The following is a 25,127-nucleotide window of genomic DNA, read 5'->3' as shown; positions in this document are numbered from 1 at the left end:
CGTGTAGCCAATAGCGAAGGAAGCACAGAAAGACTAGACGTGGTTGGACACGTTTGCATTTCCGAGTCTGAGTACTACAGATTGTACTAAAAAGCTATTTGTCTCTGCGGTGGGATTCATTTTTTTCCTCGTACAGTGATCGCTCCAGACGTAATCCGGAAAGCTAACACAGGTATCTTTTGACATTCGTGCAAATTTAAATCAAAGAATGCTTATACTACACAAGGAGACAGGCAGCTAAAAGGGACGTTTATTGTAGTTTTGGACTTTGTCCTGCACTTTGTTGATTAAAATCCTTTTTACATGAGGCTAATATCTGCATTATTACGTGCCAAACATTCATCCATCCATTTTCAACACCGCGTATCCTTGTATTGATAATTGCATAACTGCACCTGCCCTACTATTCAACACATTTCTATTTGCTCTGTGTGTATTTGTGTTTTATGTCTTAAATGTCTTTCAGAATGGCCCAAGGGATACCAAGTGATCTTCTGATGAATGCAACCCTCATAAATGATTTAGCAAGTGTGGCAAAAGATGCTGCACTTTTACAAGGTGTACTAATGAGGGTTAAAGAATCCCCCAACTCCTCAGAGGTGAGAATTTTCCATCTTTTTGGCAGTGGTAGTAGGATCAGGGTTAGGAGGGTTACTTTTAAAAATGTATTCAGATACAGTTAAGAGTTACCTGTTAAAGTATTTAGTCATGTGTTCTGAGTACCTTAATATTAAAGTTAATGTAACTTGACTTGTCATGGACCGGCAACTATTCGCCGCCAAGGGGCTGGGCAGGTGGGGGCGGGATTAAGGGGTTGAGTGGTGTTGATGTTTCTAAACCAATTTTTTCATTGCTTTTAATTTGCCAATTTTAGAGCATTGGTAGTGAAAAACAAAGATAATTATACAGTAATTTCAACATCATCGCTGACTTCCCTTTACTCAATGGGTCATGCTGCAGTGGCATTGTAACGTAAGTGCAGCTGGCTCAGACACTTGGTGTTTGCTGAACAGGCTCATGACATGAGGCCCAAGCAGACCATAATTTCCAGTCATCTAACAAAGCATTGTCATCCGTGTTTACTTTAAAGTACTATATCAACACTTCACTGACATCGCCTCCATCTGCCTGGAAGTTGTATGTCAGGCTGGTAAAGAGATATTGGTGTCGTAGTATTTGCGTGTTTTTTTCGTGGAAGTGCAGATATAGCGGATCAGCACTGACACCAGTATATGTCTTGCTACATTCCTATTAATTATTTATAGACAAAACTACTCAAAATGATTTCTAAGAGCCTATGTAGAAGGGTGGACTGTGGACCAAGGAAGTGTAGATCCAGATGCGGATCCCCATTTCATTCCCAGCAATCACTTGTATATCACGATTGCACTTTTGTTTTTAGGTGGTGACATATGCCCCCTTCACGCTCTTCCCCACACCGGTGCCGAAAGCTCCTTTCCTCCAAGCCATGGCAGTGCAAACTCATTACAACACACTGGTTGATAAGATCAGCCAAGATCCTGACTTCCTGGAAGCGGCTCTTGCCAGGTAGAATCCCACCTTCATACTGGGGTGTAAAATATAAATCAAACCGAATAGATTGCGAGATGTCTCGTAAAATAAGAAAGATGCTTCAAATTTGAAGCAGAAAATGTTGGTCGGACAAACCTCTAAAATAGCCAGTTCTTTTCACAATCTTTGTGAAGCTGATCGCTAAACATTAAAAAAATATTATGAAGGACAATAATTGCCTTCTTTTGACACATTTTTATATATTCTACTGTAGCACCATTGCTGTGGATGATTTCACTGCAAGATTGTTCAAGATCCACCAGCAGGTCCTTAAAGAAGGAAGGTTGCAGGTATGAGAGCCCACCTCTACAACGTGCTTTTCCAAAAGTAGCCATTAATTTAAAAAAAAAAACAACCCTTTTTAAGACAGGAATGCATTCAGAGACTTTACAAACAAAAAGAAGTCTGAAAATGTTCAAACTCATGATATAAGTTCAGTTAAGAGAAGAATTACGTCTGTGCTCAACTAAGAAATGTTGTCCAAGCCCTCATAAAAACATCACTAACATAGGTTTCTACAACCTATATACTACATGTTTATATTCAATTGCTATTACCTGTGTGTGTGAACATACACTATCTATCTATCTATCTATCTATCTATCTATCTATCTATCTATCTATCTATCTATCTATCTATCTATCTATCTATCTATCTATCTATCTATCTATCTATCTATCTATCTATCTATCTATCTATCTATCTATCTATCTATCTATCTATCTATCTATCTATCTATCTATCTATCCATCTATCCATCCATCCATCCATCCATCCATCCATCCATCCATCCATCCATCCATATTCCCATCCATCCATCCATATTCTCTCTCTATATCTATCTATACATTGTGTGATCCGGGTCGCGGGAGCCTATCCTATCCCAGCTGTCTTCAGGCAGTAGGTGGGGTGCACCCTCAAGTAGTTGCCAGCCAATCGCGGGGCACACATAGATGAACAACCATTGCCACTCGCAGTCAGATCTCGGGACAATTTAGAACATTCCATTCATATGCCATACATGTTTTTGGAATGTGGGAGGGAACCGGAGGACCTCGCGGGCACAGGGGAGAACACGAGGAGGGGGGAGGGGAGAGAGAGAGAGAGAGAGACATACACATTTATATGTATATGTGTGTGTGCTTGCATATAGTACATAATGGTCACAATGTCTTGATCAGTTTCAGTCAGTCATACGGTATTCTTGCCGTCTTTCCAGTCAATTGTCTTGGGTCTGAATCGAGCTGATTACATGCTGGACCAGAAGGAGGATGGACACACATCTCTAAAACAGATCGAGATCAACACTTTTGCCGCTAGCTTTGGAGGCCTCTCATCACGAATGCCTGATGTGCACCGGTAAAGTAGCCATCACCGGGTAAATCAAAAATCATTTGACATCCACCGATAGTGGTTTGGGATTGATATACCAGAAAGATCCTGAGGTTGTTCAATTAGGAATCTGAGGAAAAACTCCATGTAAAAATGGACCTGAATCCAAATAAGGTTCAACCTCAGGGGTTGCAAAGAATGTATTCCTTTCATATTTTCTGTTTAATATTGACACAAATGTTCTCTGCCCTATTACAACAGACACATTCTTAGGGTCGCTGGCCGGCTGGAAGAGAGCCAGTCCATCATTGACAACAACCCCGCAGTTGGTCTGGCGAAGGCCGTGGCCAAGGCCTGGGAGCTCTATGGATCAAAGCGGTAAGTCCACTCAAAACCTAAATAAACAACACTTCATTGTCTAAAAGCCCATTTCAGTCTCAAGAATATTGGGACTTAATTTCACATGTTATCCATTGGGCTGTCCCAAGATGACCATTTGATACAACTGCGCACCGTATTTCGGATGCAAAATGCATCTCCAGTGTGTGCGGGCAGAGTGTTTCACGGAACTCATGTTATCATTAAAGAGCGGTCGTCATGTTCTTGGTGGAGGAGAACCAGAGGAACGCCCTGGATCAACGATTTATTGAGAATGAGCTGTGGAAAAGGTAAAGTGTGAGAACTGAAGACCGTGGCAGTATCTTGAGTAAACTTGATGCTTCAACTGAACACCTTTGTTTTCAGGAATATTGCCACCATACGAAAGCGTTTTGAGGATGTCGCTGAAGCGGGAAACCTTGATCAGGACAAGAGACTGTTTGTGTAAGTGTCTATTAATATCCAACTGCGATCTATTTTTTTTGTGCTTTTTTTTCATCCAACTCCATCCTGTCACTTATTCAGTGATTGTCAGGAAGTTGCAGTGGTCTACTTCAGGAATGGCTACATGCCTCAGAACTACGGCTCTGAACAGGTATACCAGAAATATGTACATGCTGACTTATTTCTTCAAGGTTGCGGTGAAGCACACTCATTTTTTAAACAAGCATTCATTTCGCGTACGTGTTGTAGTATGTACAGTTCAAATTTTTTATTAAATTACACGATCAACATTTAACTCAAGTAAGGACACGTATATGAAACATTTTCCGTTCTTGGATCAATCAGAAAATGTGCTGACTCGACCGGGCTGTTTCTGGGGAGCCTCCAAAATCCACTGACAATGTGACTGGGATGGAATTCTTCTTTTCGTGTTGTCAGCTCGTAGTCACATGCTTCCTGTCCCTGTGTCAAATTCAAACAAACTTGCTCATGCTCTGCTGCCCGATAGGATCTCTGTTTTGTCAAGGATAGAGAGCAAATGCAGACTTGAAACACTTTTTAAAAATCTGTTTATGAGATCAGAAATGAGAAAACGGCATCTCATCCTCAATTAGTCGATGGTTCTGCTTAATGAAGTTTTGAGACTGTCAAGTTGAAGTTGACAAATCTATATTAGATAGTGCTGTCATTCAAACATGTTCATGTGGAAGTCATGGTGAGCCAAACACGCAAAGGCAAATATTCATTCATTCATCTATCCCAGCTGTCTCCGGGCAGTACAAAGGCAAATACAAATGTTTAATTATACCAAGAAGGAAGACGAGCAACTTTCTGTTCCAATTCTCAAGGTTTTCCCTAGAAAACTTGCAGCCGAGCTCAACCAGCCTCGGAATAGATATTTCACGTTAGTCGGTGTAATGTATTTACATTATTTATTGGTCAGCCTGTCATGATAAAAAACATTTTCACGACAATATATTTACCCAGAAAATATCACGATAAATAATAGTATCGCTGGTTAGTTTTTTTTATTTTTTTATTTATTAAAAAATAATAATACAAGTGATTATATTAGGCAGTGGTTCTTAACCTTTTTAGAGGTACCGAACCCAACCAGTTACTGTGCACATTCACCAAACCCTTCATAAGTGAAAAATAATTATATATATATATTTTTTTTACACATTCAAGATAGTAAAAAAATGCTTTTATTTTTTTTAAAAAGTGTATATATATACACACACACAATATATGTAGTGGCAGAAAAGCCTGGTGGCACGCTAAGTTTATTTAGCGCCAGGGAGACTCTGATATCAAATGGCACTGGTCATTGTCTCTGACCAACGGCTGTTGTCAAGACTGTCTCCCTCACTAGTGTGTAAGCCTCTTGCACATCAGTATCCAGCTACCAGACCCCCTTAAAACGTAGCGCTTGAATTGTACTTAAGTGTTCGATAAAATTTAACTTGTCGACAAATGTACTGCAGTAGGGGATGGGGAGGTCAAGCTTGAGCCGAATAACATTAAATATAAGTTGCACGGTTTGGATGTTCTAATTCAACGATTCTGACTTCTCACTGGAGTAGAACTGGCACCACACAAGAATCACTGTTCTGACTTATAGGCTTGGGAGGCTCGCCTGATGATGGAGTGCTCTTTGGCTGTAAAGTGTCCGGATATCGGCACCCACCTGGCTGGAACGAAGAAGGTGCAGCAGGTGCTTGCTCAGCCTGGTGTTCTGGAACACTTTTTCCCTGACCAGCCACAGATAGTGGCGCAGGTCAGGGCCACATTTGCTGGCCTCTACACTCTGGACGTGGTGAGCAACTGTTTCATTTGTACCGTTCCACGCCAGCTCTTTTGCCACTCCATGCTGTGACACTGCAAATGTATGTACAACGTTGCAAAGACGGTGCATCCCAAATCCCCATCCACAGATGATTCTGGTGGCTCACAAGATGTCAAGCATATGCCAAAGCAACAGGCTACACATAAGAAAACCTTTATTACAATGGAGAAATTCCCGATTCACAGCAGCAAAGTTATGAAAGGACGAAGTAGTCAAAGATCTGCTCAGCGGAAACGGTGAAAAAACACTCGTGATCCAACAAAAGGCAGTCATAGCTGTGAACTGATCATTTCTCATGGGTAATATGCCAAACTAGAAGTGCATTGTCATAGAGGTCCACGATGTATCTCAACAGTCATCTTGCAATTAATGATGATGCTGTTTATGACCATGTTGAGGTCGGAAGAACCTTCAGAGACATACAAACAGCCGTTGTCAGCATTCCTCTAGCGGCATATAAGAATGGAGGCAAAAAAACAACACTTGTTTTCCTGTCCATGTCGACCCTGCAAACTGAGGGATCCTTTTATACATCTCTGTCCTTTAACAACAAAAAAACCTCTTATGTAAATGGTTTTAATACTTTGACCAGCATGCCTGTTCAATTGGTAACTAAAATGATCTTGATGGTGTGTGTGTGTGTGTGTGTGTGTGTGTGTGCGTATAGATATAAATCCTGTCTTTTGAAGAAATTACCTTTCAGCCCGTATGCAATGTCATTGTTACATAATGATTACAATCCTTGCCATGGTTTCACTTCTTTGTACTCAAGGGAGCAGAAGGCGACAAAACAGTTGCAATGGCTTTAGCGACGCCAAATCGGTTTGTCCTGAAGCCTCAGCGAGAAGGAGGAGGTACGTAGACAAAAAACGAAATGTCATGCAAAACCGCTATCCCGTTCGTTTTCTATGCTATTTAGAACTCCAGGGTGACATTTTATAAGGTATATCTCTCTGCTGTGGCTGCCAGTGGCTTCAGAAAATAAATTGAAAATAAATGTATGATTGTTCATTCATTCATCTTCCGAGCCGCTTGATCCTCACTAGGGTCGCGGGGGTGCTGGAGCCTATCCCAGCTGTCTCCGGGCAGTAGGCGGGGGACACCCTGAATCGGTTGCCAGCCAATCGCAGGGCACACAGAGACGAACAACCATTCGCACTCACACTCACACCTAGGGACAATTTAGAGTGTTCAATCAGCCTGCCATGCATATTTTTGGAATGTGGGAGGAAACCGGAGCACCCGGAGAAAACCCACGCAGGCCCGGGGAGAACATACAAACTCCACACAGGGAGGCCGGAGCTGGAATCGAACCCGGTACCTCTGCACTGTGAAACCAACGTGCTAATCACTGGACTACCAGGCCGCCCCTGTATGATTGTTATCTTTTAAATTATAAATGTTTAGGTCAACGCTTTCACACTCAAACCAAGAACTCATTGGATTAAAACCGAACCATTAGATTTGAGATTTGGAGATTTTGTGATATGGTTATTTATTAATGGTTATATATTGTCACAAAGGAAAAAGTGAACAATCTTCATTTTAGAGATCCAAATGGTTTTGTGTCTCCCGCTTTTTTTCCCCTCCTCTAGGTAAACGGGTACAAATATCTCTTTGAGTATTCAAGGATTGTGAGTTACTCTGCTTTTTTCCCCCTCCCAAGCATTGCAGGATCCAGAACAATTAAGATAGATAGATGTAATGAATAAATAAAATCTACTCTTTACTTCAAGGAAACAACATTTATGGGCAAGAGATCTGTGAGGTTCTTGGCAAAGTGAAGGACAGTGCTGAGAGGACGGCCTTTATTCTGATGGATAAGGTCCAGCCCGTGCCCACACAGAACTACTTGCTGAGAAGAGGCACGCCCCTCCAAATTACTAATTGTCTCAGTGAGCTGGGCTTCTTTGGAACCTATGTCAGGTAAGCAGTCACCATTGATTTTTGTGTCCGTTAACGCGGCAAAATATAAAAATATTTGAAAAATATTTGGATATTCATTTTTTTTTAATTGTGCCTTGTGCATGCACTCTGACAGACCGAAAGCGTTGAAGTGCCTCCACCCAATTTTTTTCAGCTAAGTACTGGTCGGCACATTAAAACATGCACTCGCGCTAGGGCAGCCGAATGAAAAGTTTTACCAGCACGCACTGTCGTGATGGCATTTGTGAGCATATTGGGCGCAGCGTCGAGCCCTGTGTTAAGAATTTCATTTCAAGTCAAGTCAAGTCAACAGTATTTATAGAGCACTTTCAAACAGCCATCGCTGCATACAAAGTGCTGTACATGGAGCGATTTAACATACACAATAAACAGTAAGACGAATCGGTCATAAAGGCGGTAGAAAGCACCAAGAAGTAAAATCAAGAACAAATCTAAGTCATGCTGAGTCGAACGCCAAAGAATACAAGTGAGTTTTGAGGAGGGCTTTAAAGATGGGCAGCGAGGAGGCTTGCCGAATGTTCAGTGGGAGGTCATTCAAGAGAGAGGGACCACAAAGGCATGAATTACTGTCTCAAAGTGTTCATGTGAGAGGAGAGGTTTTATTTTGGCGAGCTGTCTAAGGTGAAAGAAGCTTGATTTAACAACGGCACCAATTTGCCGATCGAGTTTGAAATCACTGTCCAGTTTAAGGCCCAAGTTTGAGACCGTTGATTTTAGATAAGGAGACAGGGGGCCCAAGTCTACAGGATGGAATGTACAAGGGCCAATGGGACCAAACAATATCACCTGTCTTCTTTTCGTTGAATTTCCAGAATTTATGTGCCATCCAGGTTTTGATTTCTTCCAGACAGGATAGGAGTGGCCTTAATGAGAAGGCGTCTTTCTTGCTCAGTGGGACATAGATCTGGCAGTCATCTGCACAGCAGATTTCAGCCACTGTCTGTCACGTAGCGAGGTGGTGGTGGTGGACCCCAAAAAGCAGGCAAGAGGGAGTAGCAGGGTGAACTTGACAAGTTGTATTAAAACACAGAAAATAAATCCAGAACAAACATAGTCATGAAAACAAAAGGATTCCAAAGTAACAAACCAAAACCATGGCTGTGGCAAAAAACTAACAGGAACAAACGCATGACAGCAGCAAGGAGCAACAAACAAATATGACAGTAGCCAACAGCAACAATGACCCGACAATGAGTGCTCGGGCTGGGAGTCCTTTGAAAGCCACTTACCTAACGACCAACAAATGGCACTGTGGGGCTTTTCCCTGCAGCTGCACACCTGTTGGTCACAAACCGAAACATGACACTTGTTTCAGCTAGGAATTGCTCCGATCCAGAACACAAATGTCTTTCTTATTCCTCACGTCATCCCTTTGCAGGCATGGTAAAGACATGGTGATGAACGACTGTGTGGGTCATCTTCTTAGGACCAAAAGTTCGGAACAGTTGGATGGTGGGGTCGCAGCAGGAGTGGCAGTTTTGGATAACCCGCTCCTCTTCTGAGACCGTGCACTGGTATTTGGATGACAACGTTAGATCCTCAAGTGCACCATGTTTTTATGTATTTTTAGAGGAATACTCACTGCTACCTCATGCAAGGCCATGTTGAGAAAGGAAAAGTCAAATGGCATTTGTAGCAATCATCTACATTTATCATTTAAAAAGTTAATCAACATTCGTGATTGCAAAAATTCAAGAAGTGGTGAATGACAACCACTTATGATTTCAGTTTGGGATTGTTTTAAGGTGACGTGATTGATTTTTGTTTTTTTTTGGTTTTGTTAATTTGGTATGTTTTTTGGTGCCTTCAAATAACAAGGAAACAGCCAAAGGCTGGGAAAAGTTGTTATACGCTTGATGAAATTAGTTTTAAAATGTTATTCTCATCCCTGCTGATGTAAATCTGAAAATATTATAATTATAGGATCCTAGTATAATCTACGGTCTTGCTCACGAAAGACAGAAAACCACCAAAAATGATGGACTTCGACCATGGGTCTCATCATCACTAACTCGGTCAAGTACCACCAAGCTTCCTAAACAGGACCAAAAATACCCACAATAAGTTAAATCCATGACAATTATAGTTTAGCTGGGCAGAGAAAAAAAAAAAGATTTGTAAAAAAAAAAAAATTGTAAATTACCCACCTCTGCTTACTGGTACTTCTCGCTTCTCGCGGTTGTTTATATTAGCATAGATGTGTTGTAAGGGAACATGTGGTGGACCCCACTATTCCTGAGAGCTCCGGACCAGTCGGCTAATCACCGTATAATTGACAGCCATTGAAATGCATTGGTGTAAAAAAAAAAAAAAAAAAAAAAAAAACTGCTGTATGTTTTCCATGAAAAATAAAAGAACTATACATTGAGTAAAAAAAAAAAAAAATCCAACTCGTCAAGTACGTGAATCTGCAGGTGAGTATGTGGGTGTCCATCATACCACCTAAAAGTATAAGAGAATTGTTAACTGTGTCCATCTAGTCTTCAACAGTCTTCAACTGATAGGACTTTTGTCTTATGTTTGTGAAATGATAGCAAATGTGATTTTTTTTTTTTTTTTACTCTAGGACATACTCAAGCAACGAAAAGCATTTTTAGTGTGAGTTTACGAACTCAATCGTTGTCTTTACTGGCTCAAGGTACTGGATTCTTTTTGAGTGTGATCAGCGTGTCAAACATTGACAAGTACTGTATGTCCATCTGGTGGGACTGTTGTGTTACTGCGCTGTTTATGAACACTCCAAACTTTTTTTAAGCGTGCTACACACATACTGACAATCGGGACACATTTGAGTATTTCCGCTCTCTTGCCGTCATACACAGCAAAGGCTCCACTCTCAGATCTCTCTAAAGGGCTGTTCACACGGCAAGATTTGGTCCGGTGCTGCACCGGGGCTGCCCCAGTAGAGCGTTCATACGTGCAAATTAGCTCCGGCGTAGCCCCGGAAAAGAGCTTATACCGGACCAAATTTGACCCGTAGTCGCTTGAGTTGTGTTTATACAGTACGTTTTAAAAAGAACCAACGACAGCTCGTTTGTTTTCTGTCGTTTTGCTCTGCTGCAGAAACTGCCGTGTGAACGCAAGTGGGGCAGCCCTGACACTGTACCGGGGCTGCCCTGCTCAGCGGCTTTGTATGTGTGAACGCTCCACACAATTTGCTGCGGTGCAAAATATCCCGCAACAAAATATCTCGGTGCAGCACCGGAGCAAATGTGTGCCGTGTGAACGGCCCATAAGACTATCCTGAGGGATTATCCCAGGCTGTGTTGCGTGACTTTATTATTATTATTATTTTTTGTCCTCCTAAGAAGCTGTGATAGTCAGTCAGTCTTGGTACAATGACAGACGTTATGCATGCAGTATGAGTGGTGTGCCGTGTTGTTAATCTCGAGAACTCCACAAAGGCCAGGAGTAAGCACATACGGTTCATTTTGATTCTTCGTCATCTGTGGGATCTCTCACCTTTTAGAAATCGGTCACGACAAAAACTAGATTAAAAAAAAAATCGGTACATGTGTAACCCGCAAAACCTGATAATCAAGGTTGGTTCTACGAGGATGACGCCATGCACAGTTATTTTCGAGGCCTAAAGAAAGGCAGTGCCTTTTCGGACACTTTATGTTGGACCTTTTTATCTGTTTCATGTTTTAGACCGAGTGAAGATTGTGCAGGGTCTGTGTGTTTTATCCAATGGAAATAAAAATGATTGAAAAAAAGTTTGTTTTGTGCTTATTTTACATTACATTACTTGAACAGTGGCATTTGTCAATTGCAGTCTTGTCATCTTGATTAGTATTTGTTTGTTTGGTTCTTTTTGGAGGGTTACTGCTTTGGGTTAGCCCGACTTAATTCGGTTGAGTTGGCTGCAAGGTAGCCTCTGGCCTTTTCTGTTTTTTGTCCTGGGCAGAGTCCTTTTCTGTCGGCTTAACAGCGGGTCTCAGTTGAGGGGTCATGAGGTTCTGTTTCAGGTGGCAGTGAATGTGGGTGGCGCTTCCATTTAACCCTTCTCTTACATCGGCACAGGAACTGAGGGTACACAGAGATGGAGGGAGGATGAGGACCTGGGGGAATGTAAATTTGAAAATTTGAAGAAGATCAGACAGATGTGGGGGTGTGGGGGGGGGCAAGGTTATGGATGGCGTTAAATGTATAGAGAAGGATTTTGAAGTTGATTTTAAGTTTGACGGGGAACTAGTGGAGCTGTCGGAGGATGGGGGTTATGTGATGTAAGGAAGGGGTTCTAGTGATGATCCTAGCTGAAGAATTCTGGACCAGTTAAAGTTTATGGAGGAATTTGTGATGGGCACCGAAAAGAAGTGAATTGCAATAATCAATATAGGAGATGACGAGACTGTGGACAAGGATGGCAGTGGTGGGAGGGGTGAGAGAGGAACGGAGACGATTGATATATGGAGGTGGGAATATGCGGGTCGGGTCATGTTATCGATGTGGGAGTGGAAAGATGGTGAGCTATCAAGGGTGACACCCAGGCTCTTAACCTTAAGGGGAGGGGAAACAGTGGAGCTATCAATTATGAGGGAGAAACTGTCGGCTTTGTGCAGGGTGGATTTGCTACCGACGAGAAGGAGTTCTGTTTTATCGCTGTTAAGTTTGAGGAAGTTATGGGTAAACCAAGATTTGATTTCTGAGAGGCAGCGTGAGAGGGAGGAGGGTAGGAGAGGCATCAGGTATGCTGGAGAGGTAGCGCTGGGTGTTATCCGCGAAGCAGTGAAAGTGCATACCAAAACTTAAATCAAGATCAAAAACAAAGATCTAAGTCTAGCAAACCGTTCAAAGGTAAGCAGCTTTCAATCTAATTATATCGTTGATTATTTCATTTTGCTGTGTTAAGGAATTATTCCGCTAGAAGTAGTAGTAGAACATTGTTGAGGAATTTCACCTTGCTATGAGAGCTATTGATACTAGTCTCTGTCCTGAACATCTGCATTTAGATCCTATTTTCACTTGGTTAATTAACAGCCCCCCCGAGGGTTTTCTTGCCCCCACCACCTCGTAAAAGTCCCTGAAGGCTGTCAAGTGCCTTCGAAGAGGAACCCTAATCTCAAGATTTGTGGACCAGCAGCAGTGGTCTATACTTTGTCATTATGTCAAGATCGAACTTTGCTTGACTTTCTTTGTCTCTGATTTTTAAATAAGGGGAAGGACTGCCCGCCCCTAATTAACATAATTAACATATTATGCCTATATGGGCACCGGCGGCCCGGTAGTCCAGTGATTAGCACGTCGGCTTCACAGTGCAGAGGTACCGGGTTCGATTCCAGCTCCGGCCTCCCTGTGTGGAGTTTGCATGTTCTCCCCGGGCCTGCGTGGGTTTTCTCCGGGTACTCCGGTTTCCTCCCACATTCCAAAAACATGCGTGGCAGGCTGATTGAACACTCTAAATGGTCCCTAGGTGTGAGTGTGAGCGTGGATGGTTGTTCGTCTCTGTGTGCCCTGTGATTGGCTGGCAACTGATTCAGGGTGTCCCCTGCCTACTGCCTGGAGACAGCTGGGATAGGCTCCAGCACCCTCCGCGACCCTTGTGAGGATCAAGCGGTTCGGAAGATGAATGAATGAATGAATGAACATACTATGCCTATATGGGCACCGGCGGCCCGGTAGTCCAGTGGTTAGCACGTCGGCTTTACAGTGCAGAGGTGCCGGGTTTGATTCCAGCTCCGGCCTCCCTGTATGGAGTTTGCATGTTCTCCCCGGGCCTGCGTGGGTTTTCTCCGGGTGTTCCGGTTTCCTCCCACATTCCAAAAACATGCGTGGCAGGCTGATTGAACACTTTAAATTGTCCCTAGGTGTGAGTGTGAGCGTGGTTGGTGGTTTGTCTCTGTGTGCCCTGCGATTGGCTGGCAACCGATTCAGGGTGTCCCCTGCCTACTGCCCGGAGACAGCTGGGATAGGCTCCAGCACCCCCCGCGGCCCTTGTGAGGATCAAGCGGTTCGGAAGATGAATGAATGAATGAATGAACATACTATGCCTATATGGGCACCGGCGGCCCGGTAGTCCAGTGGTTAGCACGTCGGCTTCACAGTGCAGAGGTACCGGGTTCGATTCCAGCTCCGGCCTCCCTGTGTGGAGTTTGCATGTTCTCCCCGGGCCTGCGTGGGTTTTCTCCGGGTGCTCCGGTTTCCTCCCACATTCCAAAAACATGCATGGCAGACTGATTGGGCACTCTAAATTGTCCCTCTGTGTGAGTGTGGGAGTGGATGGTTGTTCGTCTCCGTGTGCCCTGCGATTGGCTGGCAACTGATTCAGGGTGTCCCCCGCCTACTGCCCAGAGACAGCTGGGATAGGCTCCAGCACCCCCCGCTACCCTCGTGAGGATCAAGCGTTTTGGAAGATGAATAAATGCCTATATGTATGTGTGACTGTAGTTGCTCGGGGCTTCCTGATGAAATCTGAGACTCACAGGAGCCCGAATCGATTCGTGTTGCGTTGTGATAAACTGAAGAAAAGACAAGGTGGTGTTGGGTCTTCTTCCACCTTATAGAGGGATAAAAGAACCAAGAGCAAATTGACAGCTCCCATTCCTCAACAGCTGATATTTTTTTCCTAAACTGACATTTGATGAGCATTATCGAGTGATTAACAACATGGTTTGAATTGTGAAAACCAAACAAGTATTGATTGAGATGATTGATTTGGGAGATTGATAATTTTTTTTAATCCCGGAGTATGCGATGCATGCACAGATATTTGTGCATGCAACGCAAGATGTATTGCATGTACCATTTTTGTCCATATTGTATTGAGTAACGTGTGTTTGATGGAGTGTTTTTAAAATCAAAGCTAAGCATATCATCAACGCCATCTCAAAATCAAAGTTATTAATAACCCTTTTAGGGACAGCGGTCACTACAGTGGACAGTTGACCATATGATAAGGTTACAGGGTGCGTGAAAGGGTTAATGTTCTGATTGATTAATGACAGGATGAGATAACACGTGTAAGAACAAATGGATGTTTTTATTGCAGATTTCCATCCACTTTGACTGTGTTTCACGTGTCTTAAAACTCAATCCAATCAGAATGGCTGAGGGGAGACAAAATGATTTACTGACGAACACCACCTTAATAAATGAACTTGCTCAAGTGGCAGAAGATTCAGCACTTTTGCACGGCTTCATTGTGAGGCTTAAAGAATCCCCCAACTCATCAGAAGTGAGAGTTTCCCGTCTTTTTGAAAATATTTTTTATGGTGACAAAATTTGGTGAAGGGAAGGAAAATGGGCCAGCTGATCACTTGTGTTGTTTGCATTTTAGGAGGTGACGCATGCTCCCATCACGCTCTTCCCCACGCCAATGCCAAAAGCCATTTTCCTCCAAGCCATGGAAGTGCAAATTCACTTCAACACGTTGGTGGATAAGATCAGCCAGGATCCTGATTTCCTGCAAGAGGCGCTTGCCAGGTGTGACTTTGACCTCATATTGAGGTCTAATCACACATCATAGCTGAACAGAGTCATCATGAAGCGAAGTAGTTTTTTTTTCAGCAGAAAATATGTTCTTGATTTAGACAAACTTTCTCTAAAACATTATGATGACATTATTTTGGCATCTTTGTCATAAAATATAACACCTTTTATTTTGACACATTTTTGTGTTCTAGCACAATTACTGTGGATGATTTCACTGCACAGTTGTTCAAGATACACCAACATGTCCTCAAAGAGGGAAGGCTGCAGGTAGGTAATTCCAACCCGGTCAAACCTGCTTGTCAAACTTGATGAGCGAAGCATGCATTCAGTGAACATGGTGCTCTGTGGCTTAGTGAAAAAAAATCCACAAACTCATCATATCACAACACTCACGCTATAGTCCATTGTCACTAAGACTAAGCAATGTCATCCAAGCCCGGGGGTGTAAAAATATTCATTCATTCATCTTCCGAGCCGCTTGATCCTCACTAGGGTCGCGGGGGGTGCTGGAGCCTATCCCAGCTGTCTTCGGGCAGTAGGCGGGGGACACCCTGAACCGGTTGCCAGTCAGGGCACACAGAGACGAACAACCATCCGCACTCACACTCACACCTAGGGACAATTTAGAGTGTTCAATCAGCCTGCTACGCATGTTTTTGGAATGTGGGAGGAAACCGGAGCACCCGGAGAAAACCCACACAGGCCCGGGGAGAACATGCAAACTCCACACAGGGAGGCCGGAGATGGAATCGAACCCGGTACCTCTGCACTGTAAAGCCGACGTGCTAACCACTGGACTACCGGGCCGCCCGTGTAAAAATATAATAAGACACATTCACAGCACTATTGATTGCAACTGAATTAGCTTCATCATTCCCATTCCTTGAATGGAAGGTGCATAGAATGAAACGTGCCCGATCAATGCACTAGCCATATTCCACTTAATATGTCAAACTACCGTGGACTACATCCATGCAGAATAAATAAAAAAGAAACACACTCATTTTACATATTACATATTTACATATAGTTTTACACATTTGAATTACAGTACTACTTATATGCGTGTGTGTGTGTGTGTATCACAGGTATCAAACTCAAGGCCCGGGGGCCAGATCTGGCCCCACACATCATTTTATGTGGCCCGCGAAAGCAAATCAAACATGTCAACTTCCATGATGCTTGCTAAAATATCTCCCAAAATTTAAAATTCTCACATGTAATAAATAACATCCATATTGTAAACATTTTCTTGTTACCAATTATTGAATTTTTATATGGTTTCAGTGGTTTCAGTCATAACAGCCCTCCAAGGGAAACGGTAACTCAAATGCGGCCCACGACAAAAATTAGTTTGACACCCCTAGTGTACGTTGGTGTGTGTGTGTGTGTGTATATATTTAAATATATATATATATATATATATATATATATATATATATATATTTAAATATATACACACATATATATATATATATATATATATATATATATATATATATATATATATATATATATATATATACACACACACACACACACACACACACGGGAAACTCGAGAAATACCAAGGGCTCAGAGAGGAGCTGGAGAGAGCCTGGAAGGTAAAGGTGACAGTCGTGCCTGTGGTGATTGGAGCACTCGGGGCAGTGACCCCCAAACTAGATGAGTGGTTGCAACATATCCCGGGAACAACATCAGACGTCTCAGTCCAGAAAAGCGCAGTGCTGGGAAAAGCAAGGATACTGTGCAGAACCCTCAAGCTTCCTGGCCTCTAGTAGAGAACCCAAGCTGAATGGGGGATGGACACCACCCGAGGGGTGAGACGAGGATTTTTTTTTATATAATAGGACAAACAAGCTTCATTTTAGAGGTCACAATGACGACAATGTCTTCATTAAAGTATCCGTCTCTCAAGTGGTATTCTTTGCCCTCTTTCCAGTCAATTGCGTTGGGTTTAAATCGATCAGACTACATGTGGGAACAGAAGGATGGGCACACCTCTCTGAAACAGATCGAAATCAACACCTTTGCTGCTGCTGCTGGAGGTGTCGCCGCACGTATACCTGATGTACACCGGTAACGTACAAAGTAGTTGTCAACATCCATCCATCCATCCATCCATCCATCCATCCATTTTCTGATCCGCTTTATCCTGACAAGGGTCGCGGGGCGTGCTGGAGTCGATCCCAGCCGTCTTCGTACAGTCAGTGTTGGATACCCTTTACCCGTTGCCTGCCAATCGCAGGGCACACAGAGACACTCACACTCACACCTCGGGACAATTTTGAGTGCTCAATCAGTTAAAATCTTGCTTTAAAACCAACAGTTTGACCCTGGAAGAGAGTCTCAAAACTATTTCAAAACCCAAGTTGTGTTTGACCTCTAAATTTGCACATAATTTCTAACACTGACCTTCTTCTTGAATTTTCTGTTCAATTAATGTTGACAACAAATTTGTTTGTGTTGCTGAAACAGACATATCCTTAAGGTCACTTGACAGTTGGAAGAGAGCCAGCGCATCATTGATAACAACCCTTCGGAAGGTCTGGCCAAGGCTTTGGCCAAGGCATGGGAGCTCTATGGATCAAAGCGGTACGTCCACTGACAACCTTCTTGAACAACACGTCATTGTCGAATAAAAGCTTTTATTGACACATTTGCGAGGTGGTAGATGGAGGACCCCAAAAAGTAGGGAGACATGCGAGGGTGCACTTAACAAAATGTGTTTAACAAAAATACAAACACAACGTGGTTACAGTGAGATAACAATGACCCGACACCGACTGGTCGGGCAGGGAGTCCTTTGAACAAAACACTCACTGATGACACAATGACCAACAGGTGTGCCACTGCAGGAGTAGCCTCACAGTGCCACCTGTTGGTCACGAACAGAACCACACAAACATGTATAAATAATATTTAATTTCTCATCATATTTATTGGGCTTTCCAAAGGTAGCGATTTTTTTTTACCATTATGAACCACATTTCTCATGTGTATGTGAATGTATTTATGTACTGTAGTGGCGTAGTGTTTAACAGGAGCCCTCTTGTCCTTAAAGAGCAGTTGTGATGTTCCTGGCTGAGGAGAATCAGATCAATATCTTTGATCAACGGATAGTCGAGAATGAGCTGTGGAAAAGGTAAAGTGTGATTACTTAAGACATTCACAGTGTCTTGCGTAACCTTGGTGAAATGAAATGAATGAAACCTTGAAACCTCTGCTGCAAAATGCATCCTTGGCTCACTGTTCATTTTTCATGTCATGATAATCTCACAGTTTTCAATGTGTTCCAGGAATATTGCCACCATACGAAAGCGTTTTGAGGACGTCTCTGCATCTGGAAACCTTGACAAGAATAAGAGGCTGTTTGTGTAAGTTTCTTCCATCCATTCATAGCCAACACGAAGACCTGTGCGGACTGTGTTTTGGCTTGTTTTGATACATTTCTGTTCTACCACAAATTCAGTGATTGTCAAGAAGTTGCAGTCGTGTACTTCAGGAATGGGTATTTGCCTCAGCACTACAAGTCTAAAAGGGTAATTACTTGAAGGGAAACCGCAACAGCTTTTAATCAGACGTGGGTATCATGATGAACTTTTAACACAAGAAAGCAAATGTTTCCGGAATCCTCCACTCGCAATGAGCCTCATTCACTAAAAATGCACGTGCACTAGTTTGTGTGTGCTGGTGATTCATCAATATCTTCATTCTTCAATGTATGCCTATTGTGCAAACACATTTAGAACATCCTCAGGCCAAGGAAGCGCGCAAGTCTTTATCATTATTTTGATGATAATAGGTTAAGTCGGCCATTTGCCAATGAGTTGACTCTTGTCTCAAATGCTACATTCAGGCCTGCATTTTGCAGAATTCTTGAATGAAACTGGTCTAAGTTGTGGTGCATGTCGCGAAATGAGATTTTGGTGAATTTGATCAAGGTGCACGCAGATTCTGCGTTCTTCTGTTATGTGTGGTGGATGTCATTGTCTTTCATTCATTCATTCATCTTCCGAGCCGCTTGATCCTCACTAGGGTCGCGGGGGTGCTGGAGCCTATCCCAGCTGTCTTCGGGCAGTAGGCGGGGGACACCCTGAATCGGTTGCCAGCCAATCGCAGGGCACACAGAAACGAACAACCATTTGCACTCACACTCACACCTAGGGACAATTTAGAGTGTTCAATCAGCCTGCTACGCATGTTTTTTTTGGAACGTGGGAGGAAACCGGAGCACCCGAAGAAAACCCACGCAGGCCCGGGGAGAACATGCAAACTCCACACAGGGAGGCCGGAGCTGGAATCGAACCCGCTACCTCTGCACAGTGAAGCCGTCGTGCTAACCACTGGACTCCCGGGCTGCCCTTGTCTTTCATTTATTTTGTAAATATGACAGCAGGATGCATTTAATCACTTTTTTGACATAGTTTTAACATGGCAGGATTAACACTCTCTGTAAGAATACCAAATGACATCCAGCTTCACCTGACAAGTGTGGATGATTTGAGGAGATCACTTTCAACCTGACACCATGAAAGCCAAACTGATGACTATTGTGGAATCACCTTGAAATTTGTTTACCCCTTTTCACTGCAGTCGTTTTGTCAAAAGGACATAATTATCAGGATAATACAAACCGATCTGAAACTCTTGGGCTCGGCTGGCGCGCCGCATAGGTAAAGGGAAAAAAAACTATTTTGATCTGGATAAAGGTGCAGATAGTCAGCACTCCGGTCGACTGGTTAGCACTTCGGCCTCACAGTGTAGAGATGCAGGTTTGGATTCCAGCTCTGGCCTCCCTGTGTGGAGTTTGCTTCCCAAAGTAAAGTAAACCTGAAATAATTTTCTCATCATGATCATAAAGATAAACCACACAGGTGTCACTTTTAATAGCTGCATCTCTTTGTTTCGAGGCCTGGGATGCCCGCCTGATGATGGAGGTCTCTTTGGCTGTGAAGTGTCCGGATATCAGCACCCACCTGACTGGAACAAAGAAGATCCAGCAGGTGCTTGCTAAGCCCGGTGTTCTGGAGCATTTCTTCCCCGATCAGCCGCAAGTAGCGGAGCAAGTGAGGGCCACCTTTGCTGGCCTCTACACTCTCGACATGGTGAGCAACATTTTTTTAAACATTTTATTTAGTGTTTGTGCAACATGGTAAAGACTGTGCATTGTCACGTCAACTTTATTTATATCGTCCAAAATCACAGGAATGCCTCAAATGCCAAACTCCAAATGCATGCCCATAGAAAGGAGTGTCTAAACTATTTGGACATCATCTGTATGTGCAATGCAAACACATTTTTGGAGGCACCGCTTTGGTGTGCTGCAGCTTTTATGTGCATGTGCATGTGCATGTGCATGTGCATGTGCATGTGCATGTGCATGTGCATGTGCATGTGCATGTGCATGTGATAAGATAAGATAAGATAAGATAAGATAAGATAAGATAAGATATCATTTATGCATGTGCATGTGATAAGATAAGATAAGATAAGATAAGATAAGATAAGATAAGATAAGATAAGATAAGATAAGATATCATTTATTTGTCCCACACTGGGGAAATTTACAGCCTCCAGCAGCAAGAATGTCGGTAGAAAGAAGAAAGAAGAAAAAACAAACAAACACCGTTCAATTAAGTGCAATATAAATACAAAATTGATAAATCGCAGTGCTATTTACAATTGTTTGTCACATCATTTAATTATTATTATTATTATTATTATTGTTGTTAGGGCGGCCCGGTAGTCCAGTGGTTAGCACGTCGGCTTCACAGTGCAGAGGTACCGGGTTCGATTCCAGCTCCGGCCTCCCTGTGTGGAGTTTGCATGTTCTCCCCGGGCCTGCGTGGGTTTTCTCCGGGTGCTCCGGTTTCCTCCCACATTCCAAAAATATGCATGGCAGGCTGATTGAACACTCTCAATTGTCCCCTAGGTGTGAGTGTGAGCGTGGATGGTTGTTTGTCTATGTGTGCCCTGCGATTGGCTGGCAACCGATTCGGGGTGTCCCCCGCCTACTGCCCGGAGACAGCTGGGATAGGCTCCAGCACCCCCCGCGACCCTAGTGAGGATCAAGCGGTACGGAAGATGAATGAATGAATTATTGTTGTTGTTTTTTTTTTCCTTTTTTCTTGATAAGAGGAGAGATGTAATTATAGTGCATTTTGAAACGTCCTCCATAGGAGATGAGACCAAAAACATGTTACATACATACGTACATACTGATAGTGCACCTCAGGGGCCATTTATACAATTATTTTTAACAACCATTTTGACAGCCAACCACTTTTTCGCAATGTTTAGACTTCATCTGTATGTGCAATGCAAATACGTTTTTGGAGGCAGTTTTTTTTACAGAGCATTCATGTGAATGTTGCAAAGCTCTTCTCTTTTTTTTTAACTAAAGGGAGCAGAAGGTGATGAAACAGTAGCGATGGCTTTGGCAACACCGGATCGGTTTGTTCTGAAGCCTCAGCGAGAGGGGGGAGGTACAGTCCAAGAAATAAAATAATTCCTTTCATCATGGAACACAACATCTGTCCATTTTCTACCCTGCTCAAGCTGTGCCTTTACCAGGGCAAAATGTCATGAGTTCGGGCTACTGATATTTTTGTATGGATCGCTAAAATTAAACTTGCTAAAAAAAACATAACCACACTTCTTTACTTCAAGGAAACAACATTTACGGACAAGAGATCTGTGAAGTCCTTGGCAAAGTGAAGGACAGTGCGGAGCGAATGGCCTACATATTGATGGATAAGATCCAGCCCGTGCCGACACGCAACTGCCTGCTCAGAAGAGGCAAGCCCCTCAAAATAAGTTCTTGCCTAAGTGAACTGGGCTTCTTCGGAGCCTATGTCAGGTAAGCAGTCACTGTTGCTTCTGCGTCGGATTGGATTTTTTGAATATTAGAATGCTTGTTTCGCATTGGTTGAGGAGATGAAAAGAAAGACAACAAAAGGTTTACCGTGGAATCCTCACATGCCATTTTTGTGCAGGCAGGGTAAAGACATGCTGATGAACGATTGTGTGGGCTATCTTATGAGGACGAAAAGTTCAGAATACTTGGATGGGGGTGTAGCTTCAGGATATGCAGTCTTGGACAACCCGCTCCTCTTTTGAAAAGGTGCACATGTACCTTGTGTTTGACACAATCCCCCGCCATTAGTCAACGTTGCATCCTCTCTGCTCTGCCAATTAGCCACACCCACTTAATTGAAGGCTCTGCTTCTGACTCTCATTGCCAGATTGTTCAACACACGTTGAGGCAAGATGCTCCAGCAGCTTTCAATGGATTGATCTTCTGTTGCCGTCTCTTGTCCTCCGTGCCTCGATATTCTCTCTTGAATCCCCTCTGACTTCTGCCGGAGCAGACTATAAGTTCTGCCTTAGCTTATTTGCCTGTTCTCGTGGCTGTTTGCTGTTTTGCTATGACAACCAAGTGTGAGTTTCACCATCCTGCTGACCGTGGATTAATGAGCATTTCATCACCTGACTCCAAACCACCTCTCCGGTCTTTGGACTCATTATCTGAGATGGATTAAAAAAAGTTTTTCTGCTCAATTCATATTCCACAAATGCAATATTAACAGGAATAACATGTTTTGATGACTGGGGGCATATTACCGTATATAAAATATTGAACATATTATTGTCAAGGAAATATTTTACTTGACAGCATTTTTCACAACCCCGATTTGTTCAGTGGCTATGTCAGCGCTGTTGGACAGTTGGCGTTGGTGCGGCTGGATGGATGGCCGCTGAAGTTGAGGATGAGGAGAGAAGAGCGTTGGCGAAGAGCGCCGATGCGTATTTGGAACCGTGAGTCGCCGCTTGGAATTGAAGTGGATTTCCATGGGACAGGAGAAGTGAACCAATCTCTTTGTCGTCAATGGATGCTACAGCTTCTTGTTGACTTTGAAACTTAGCTTGTAGCCGACGTGTGCACATTTTGAGCATGACGTCTCTGATCCACTGGTTAAAGGAGACTTTGATTCTCTCCTCTTTCATCTCAAACCGCTTCAAACAACAAAGCGTGTGATGGAAAAGTGATTAGAACTGCATGACTGTCCGTGTTTTATGTTATGTTGTGTTATGTTATGTTATGTTATGTTATGTTTATTTTATGTTATGTGTTTATTATTTTACTTTATGTTAACTGTTTTGTAAAGCGGTTTGTTACAGCTGCCGCTGTTGTGAAAGCGCTATATAAATCAGCATGTATTGTATTGTATTGTATTGTATTGTATTGACTTCCCCTTTAAGGCTGTAGTCTGGGAACAGGTCTGCCAGCATTCTTGATGAGGAGACTTTCCTAAAAGTAGGGAAGCCTGTTTCCTCCCCATCACGCCCCGGATGGGCATCTCTGATCCACTTGCTCCTGTTCGGCAACCACCATGAGTTTGTCCAATTTCACATACTGCATCCCTGGTGGACCTTTGGTGTTGACGACACAGCTCGAACCTCAAACGGACAACCGGTGCAATCTTCGCTTGGAATTTTTCCTGTCACATTTGCCTCAAAAAAGTTGTCACACCTCTCTGCTCACCATCACCTGTTCATGGCAGCTTGAGGCACCCGGTCTGAAGAAATGTGTTTGAGCCATCTTCTGACAGTGCTCTGCCAACGCATTCCGTGCAGCCCATCCAACCCTCTCCCAGCAAGCACGGAATACAACATATTTACCAGACAAGCCAAATGATAGCCTAGATTCTTTGACTTCTTCTGCAACTATTCTCTTCTTTGTATTTTCCCTCTTTGATGTCAATTCTAGGACTGTTACAGACATTGTCTGTTGTTAATAATATGCCCTCTTGTTATTATCAAATACACACACACACACACACGCACACACACACAAATTGATGTGACTTAATGTAAAAGGTGTATCTTAATTATTTCAGGACTTTTAATGGAGAAGAGAAACATCCCAGCTGTCTTCTTCTGACAAGTTTGAAGGACTTTGTGGTTTAGAGTACATATTTTCAAGCCAAGATGTATCATACTGATAAACCCGTTCCCAAGACTTGTAACAAGACCTCTAAACATTTATTTACTTCGTCTTAGTTTTAAATTTTTATGCTGAGACGGTAGTTGATTGGTGAAACATGTTTTGCATCGATGGACGTACACTTGAGGACTTTGAGGTGAAACCCCGTATCTTGTATTTCAGCAAATAGTTCACTAGATGGCAGTAAAAGCAAAGCTATTTTTCTTTCCAAGTCCATGAGCTCAACAAATCACAGCTACTTTTTGATCTTGTAAATTAACAAATAAACTTTTTCTGTATTTATTTATTTATTGTCACCAACGCATTTAACGTATGAGGGACAGCTGTGGGTTACCATATTTTCCATAGCACGTATCCACATTTGGCTGGTGGTTGGGCTGGAGCCGATCGTGGCTGACTTTGGCCAAGAGGTATGGTGCATCCTGGAATCCTCACCAGCCACTCTCAGGGCACAACTGAGAATTGAACCTAGAACCTCAAGTGTGTGGCCCAGGTGCTTAGTTACCATGACTAAACTAATCTGTACAGCTGCTGCTTATCTGCGGTCTGGGTGGCGAAGGCAGCAGCCTAAGCAAGGTAGGCCAGATTTCCCTCCCTCCAGCCCTTTTCCAGGGACATCACAAGGCGCTGTGAAATTGGCAGATGCGCTATGACATGACTGCCGCACTCCATGGCGCATCTCGCAATTTGGTGACAAAAACAAGACAATATTTCTGAGTACCTAAAAATTAATTTCCTTCATAAATCTGACAACAACATGGGACAATCCCTCTGAATCATTGGCGAAATCAATTCACTAAGCAAATTCTGATCATTATCACCTCAATAGGCCTTGCGGCATGACGAGTAGCTGAAGATGGGTCACACATGGACGCACTGTCGTTGGCCTAAGGCAGTTTCCAATTGACAGCATCCGCAAAGAAAGATCTTGCAGTTTACCTGCCGATGTCATGCGCGGACCCCGCCCCAGCGAGCCTATTTCTGCTTTGGCAATCTCAAGTCGTTGTGAAATCCGACCACCCTGATTTTAATGCAAATGAGGGAGGCAGCTACAATTTCACGTGTTCTGTCCTCCAATGGCGCACAGTTAGACTGCACTTTGCACTAGACTGTCGCAGGGAAGGAAAATAGGGCCCTAGAACTACAGTACATGAAAGCTTGCA

General features: G+C 43.1%; 2 protein-coding genes across 3 annotated transcripts; both read left to right on the top strand.

Annotated features, from left to right (window-relative positions):
• Positions 1-61: 61 nt before the first annotated feature.
• On the top strand, positions 62-9,270 carry LOC127591303 (glutathione synthetase-like). Of its 2 annotated transcripts, XM_052051290.1 has the most exons (13): positions 62-172; positions 467-599; positions 1,403-1,548; positions 1,787-1,862; positions 2,793-2,932; positions 3,167-3,283; positions 3,493-3,573; positions 3,650-3,727; positions 3,809-3,878; positions 5,352-5,546; positions 6,349-6,430; positions 7,313-7,502; positions 8,902-9,270. In XM_052051290.1, the coding sequence occupies exons 2-13, from the start codon at positions 468-470 to the stop codon at positions 9,023-9,025; spliced, it is 1,431 nt and encodes a 476-aa protein (XP_051907250.1). In that variant the 5' UTR covers positions 62-172; position 467; the 3' UTR covers positions 9,026-9,270. The 2 variants fall into 2 exon arrangements, with proteins under 2 accessions (XP_051907250.1, XP_051907259.1); XM_052051299.1 differs by lacking the exons at positions 7,313-7,502; positions 8,902-9,270 and having other exon boundaries at positions 5,665-6,431.
• A 3,031-nt stretch (positions 9,271-12,301) lies between these two features.
• LOC127591314 (glutathione synthetase-like) lies at positions 12,302-22,340 on the top strand. Its single transcript, XM_052051313.1, is given in 14 exon segments — positions 12,302-12,320; positions 14,565-14,697; positions 14,800-14,945; positions 15,146-15,221; positions 16,897-17,033; positions 17,433-17,549; positions 18,019-18,099; positions 18,254-18,331; positions 18,427-18,496; positions 19,868-20,062; positions 21,361-21,442; positions 21,627-21,816; positions 21,953-22,080; positions 22,202-22,340. Coding segments are annotated over 12 exon segments (1,428 nt in total). The 5' UTR covers positions 12,302-12,320; position 14,565; the 3' UTR covers positions 22,077-22,080; positions 22,202-22,340.
• Positions 22,341-25,127: the final 2,787 nt, after the last annotated feature.

This window comes from Hippocampus zosterae, chromosome 2 (assembly GCF_025434085.1).
Source record: "Hippocampus zosterae strain Florida chromosome 2, ASM2543408v3, whole genome shotgun sequence".
In the NCBI taxonomy this organism is placed as follows: Eukaryota; Metazoa; Chordata; class Actinopteri; order Syngnathiformes; family Syngnathidae; genus Hippocampus; species Hippocampus zosterae.
Note: the sequence above shows the minus strand (reverse complement) of the source record. Positions and strands in the feature narration are given on the sequence as shown.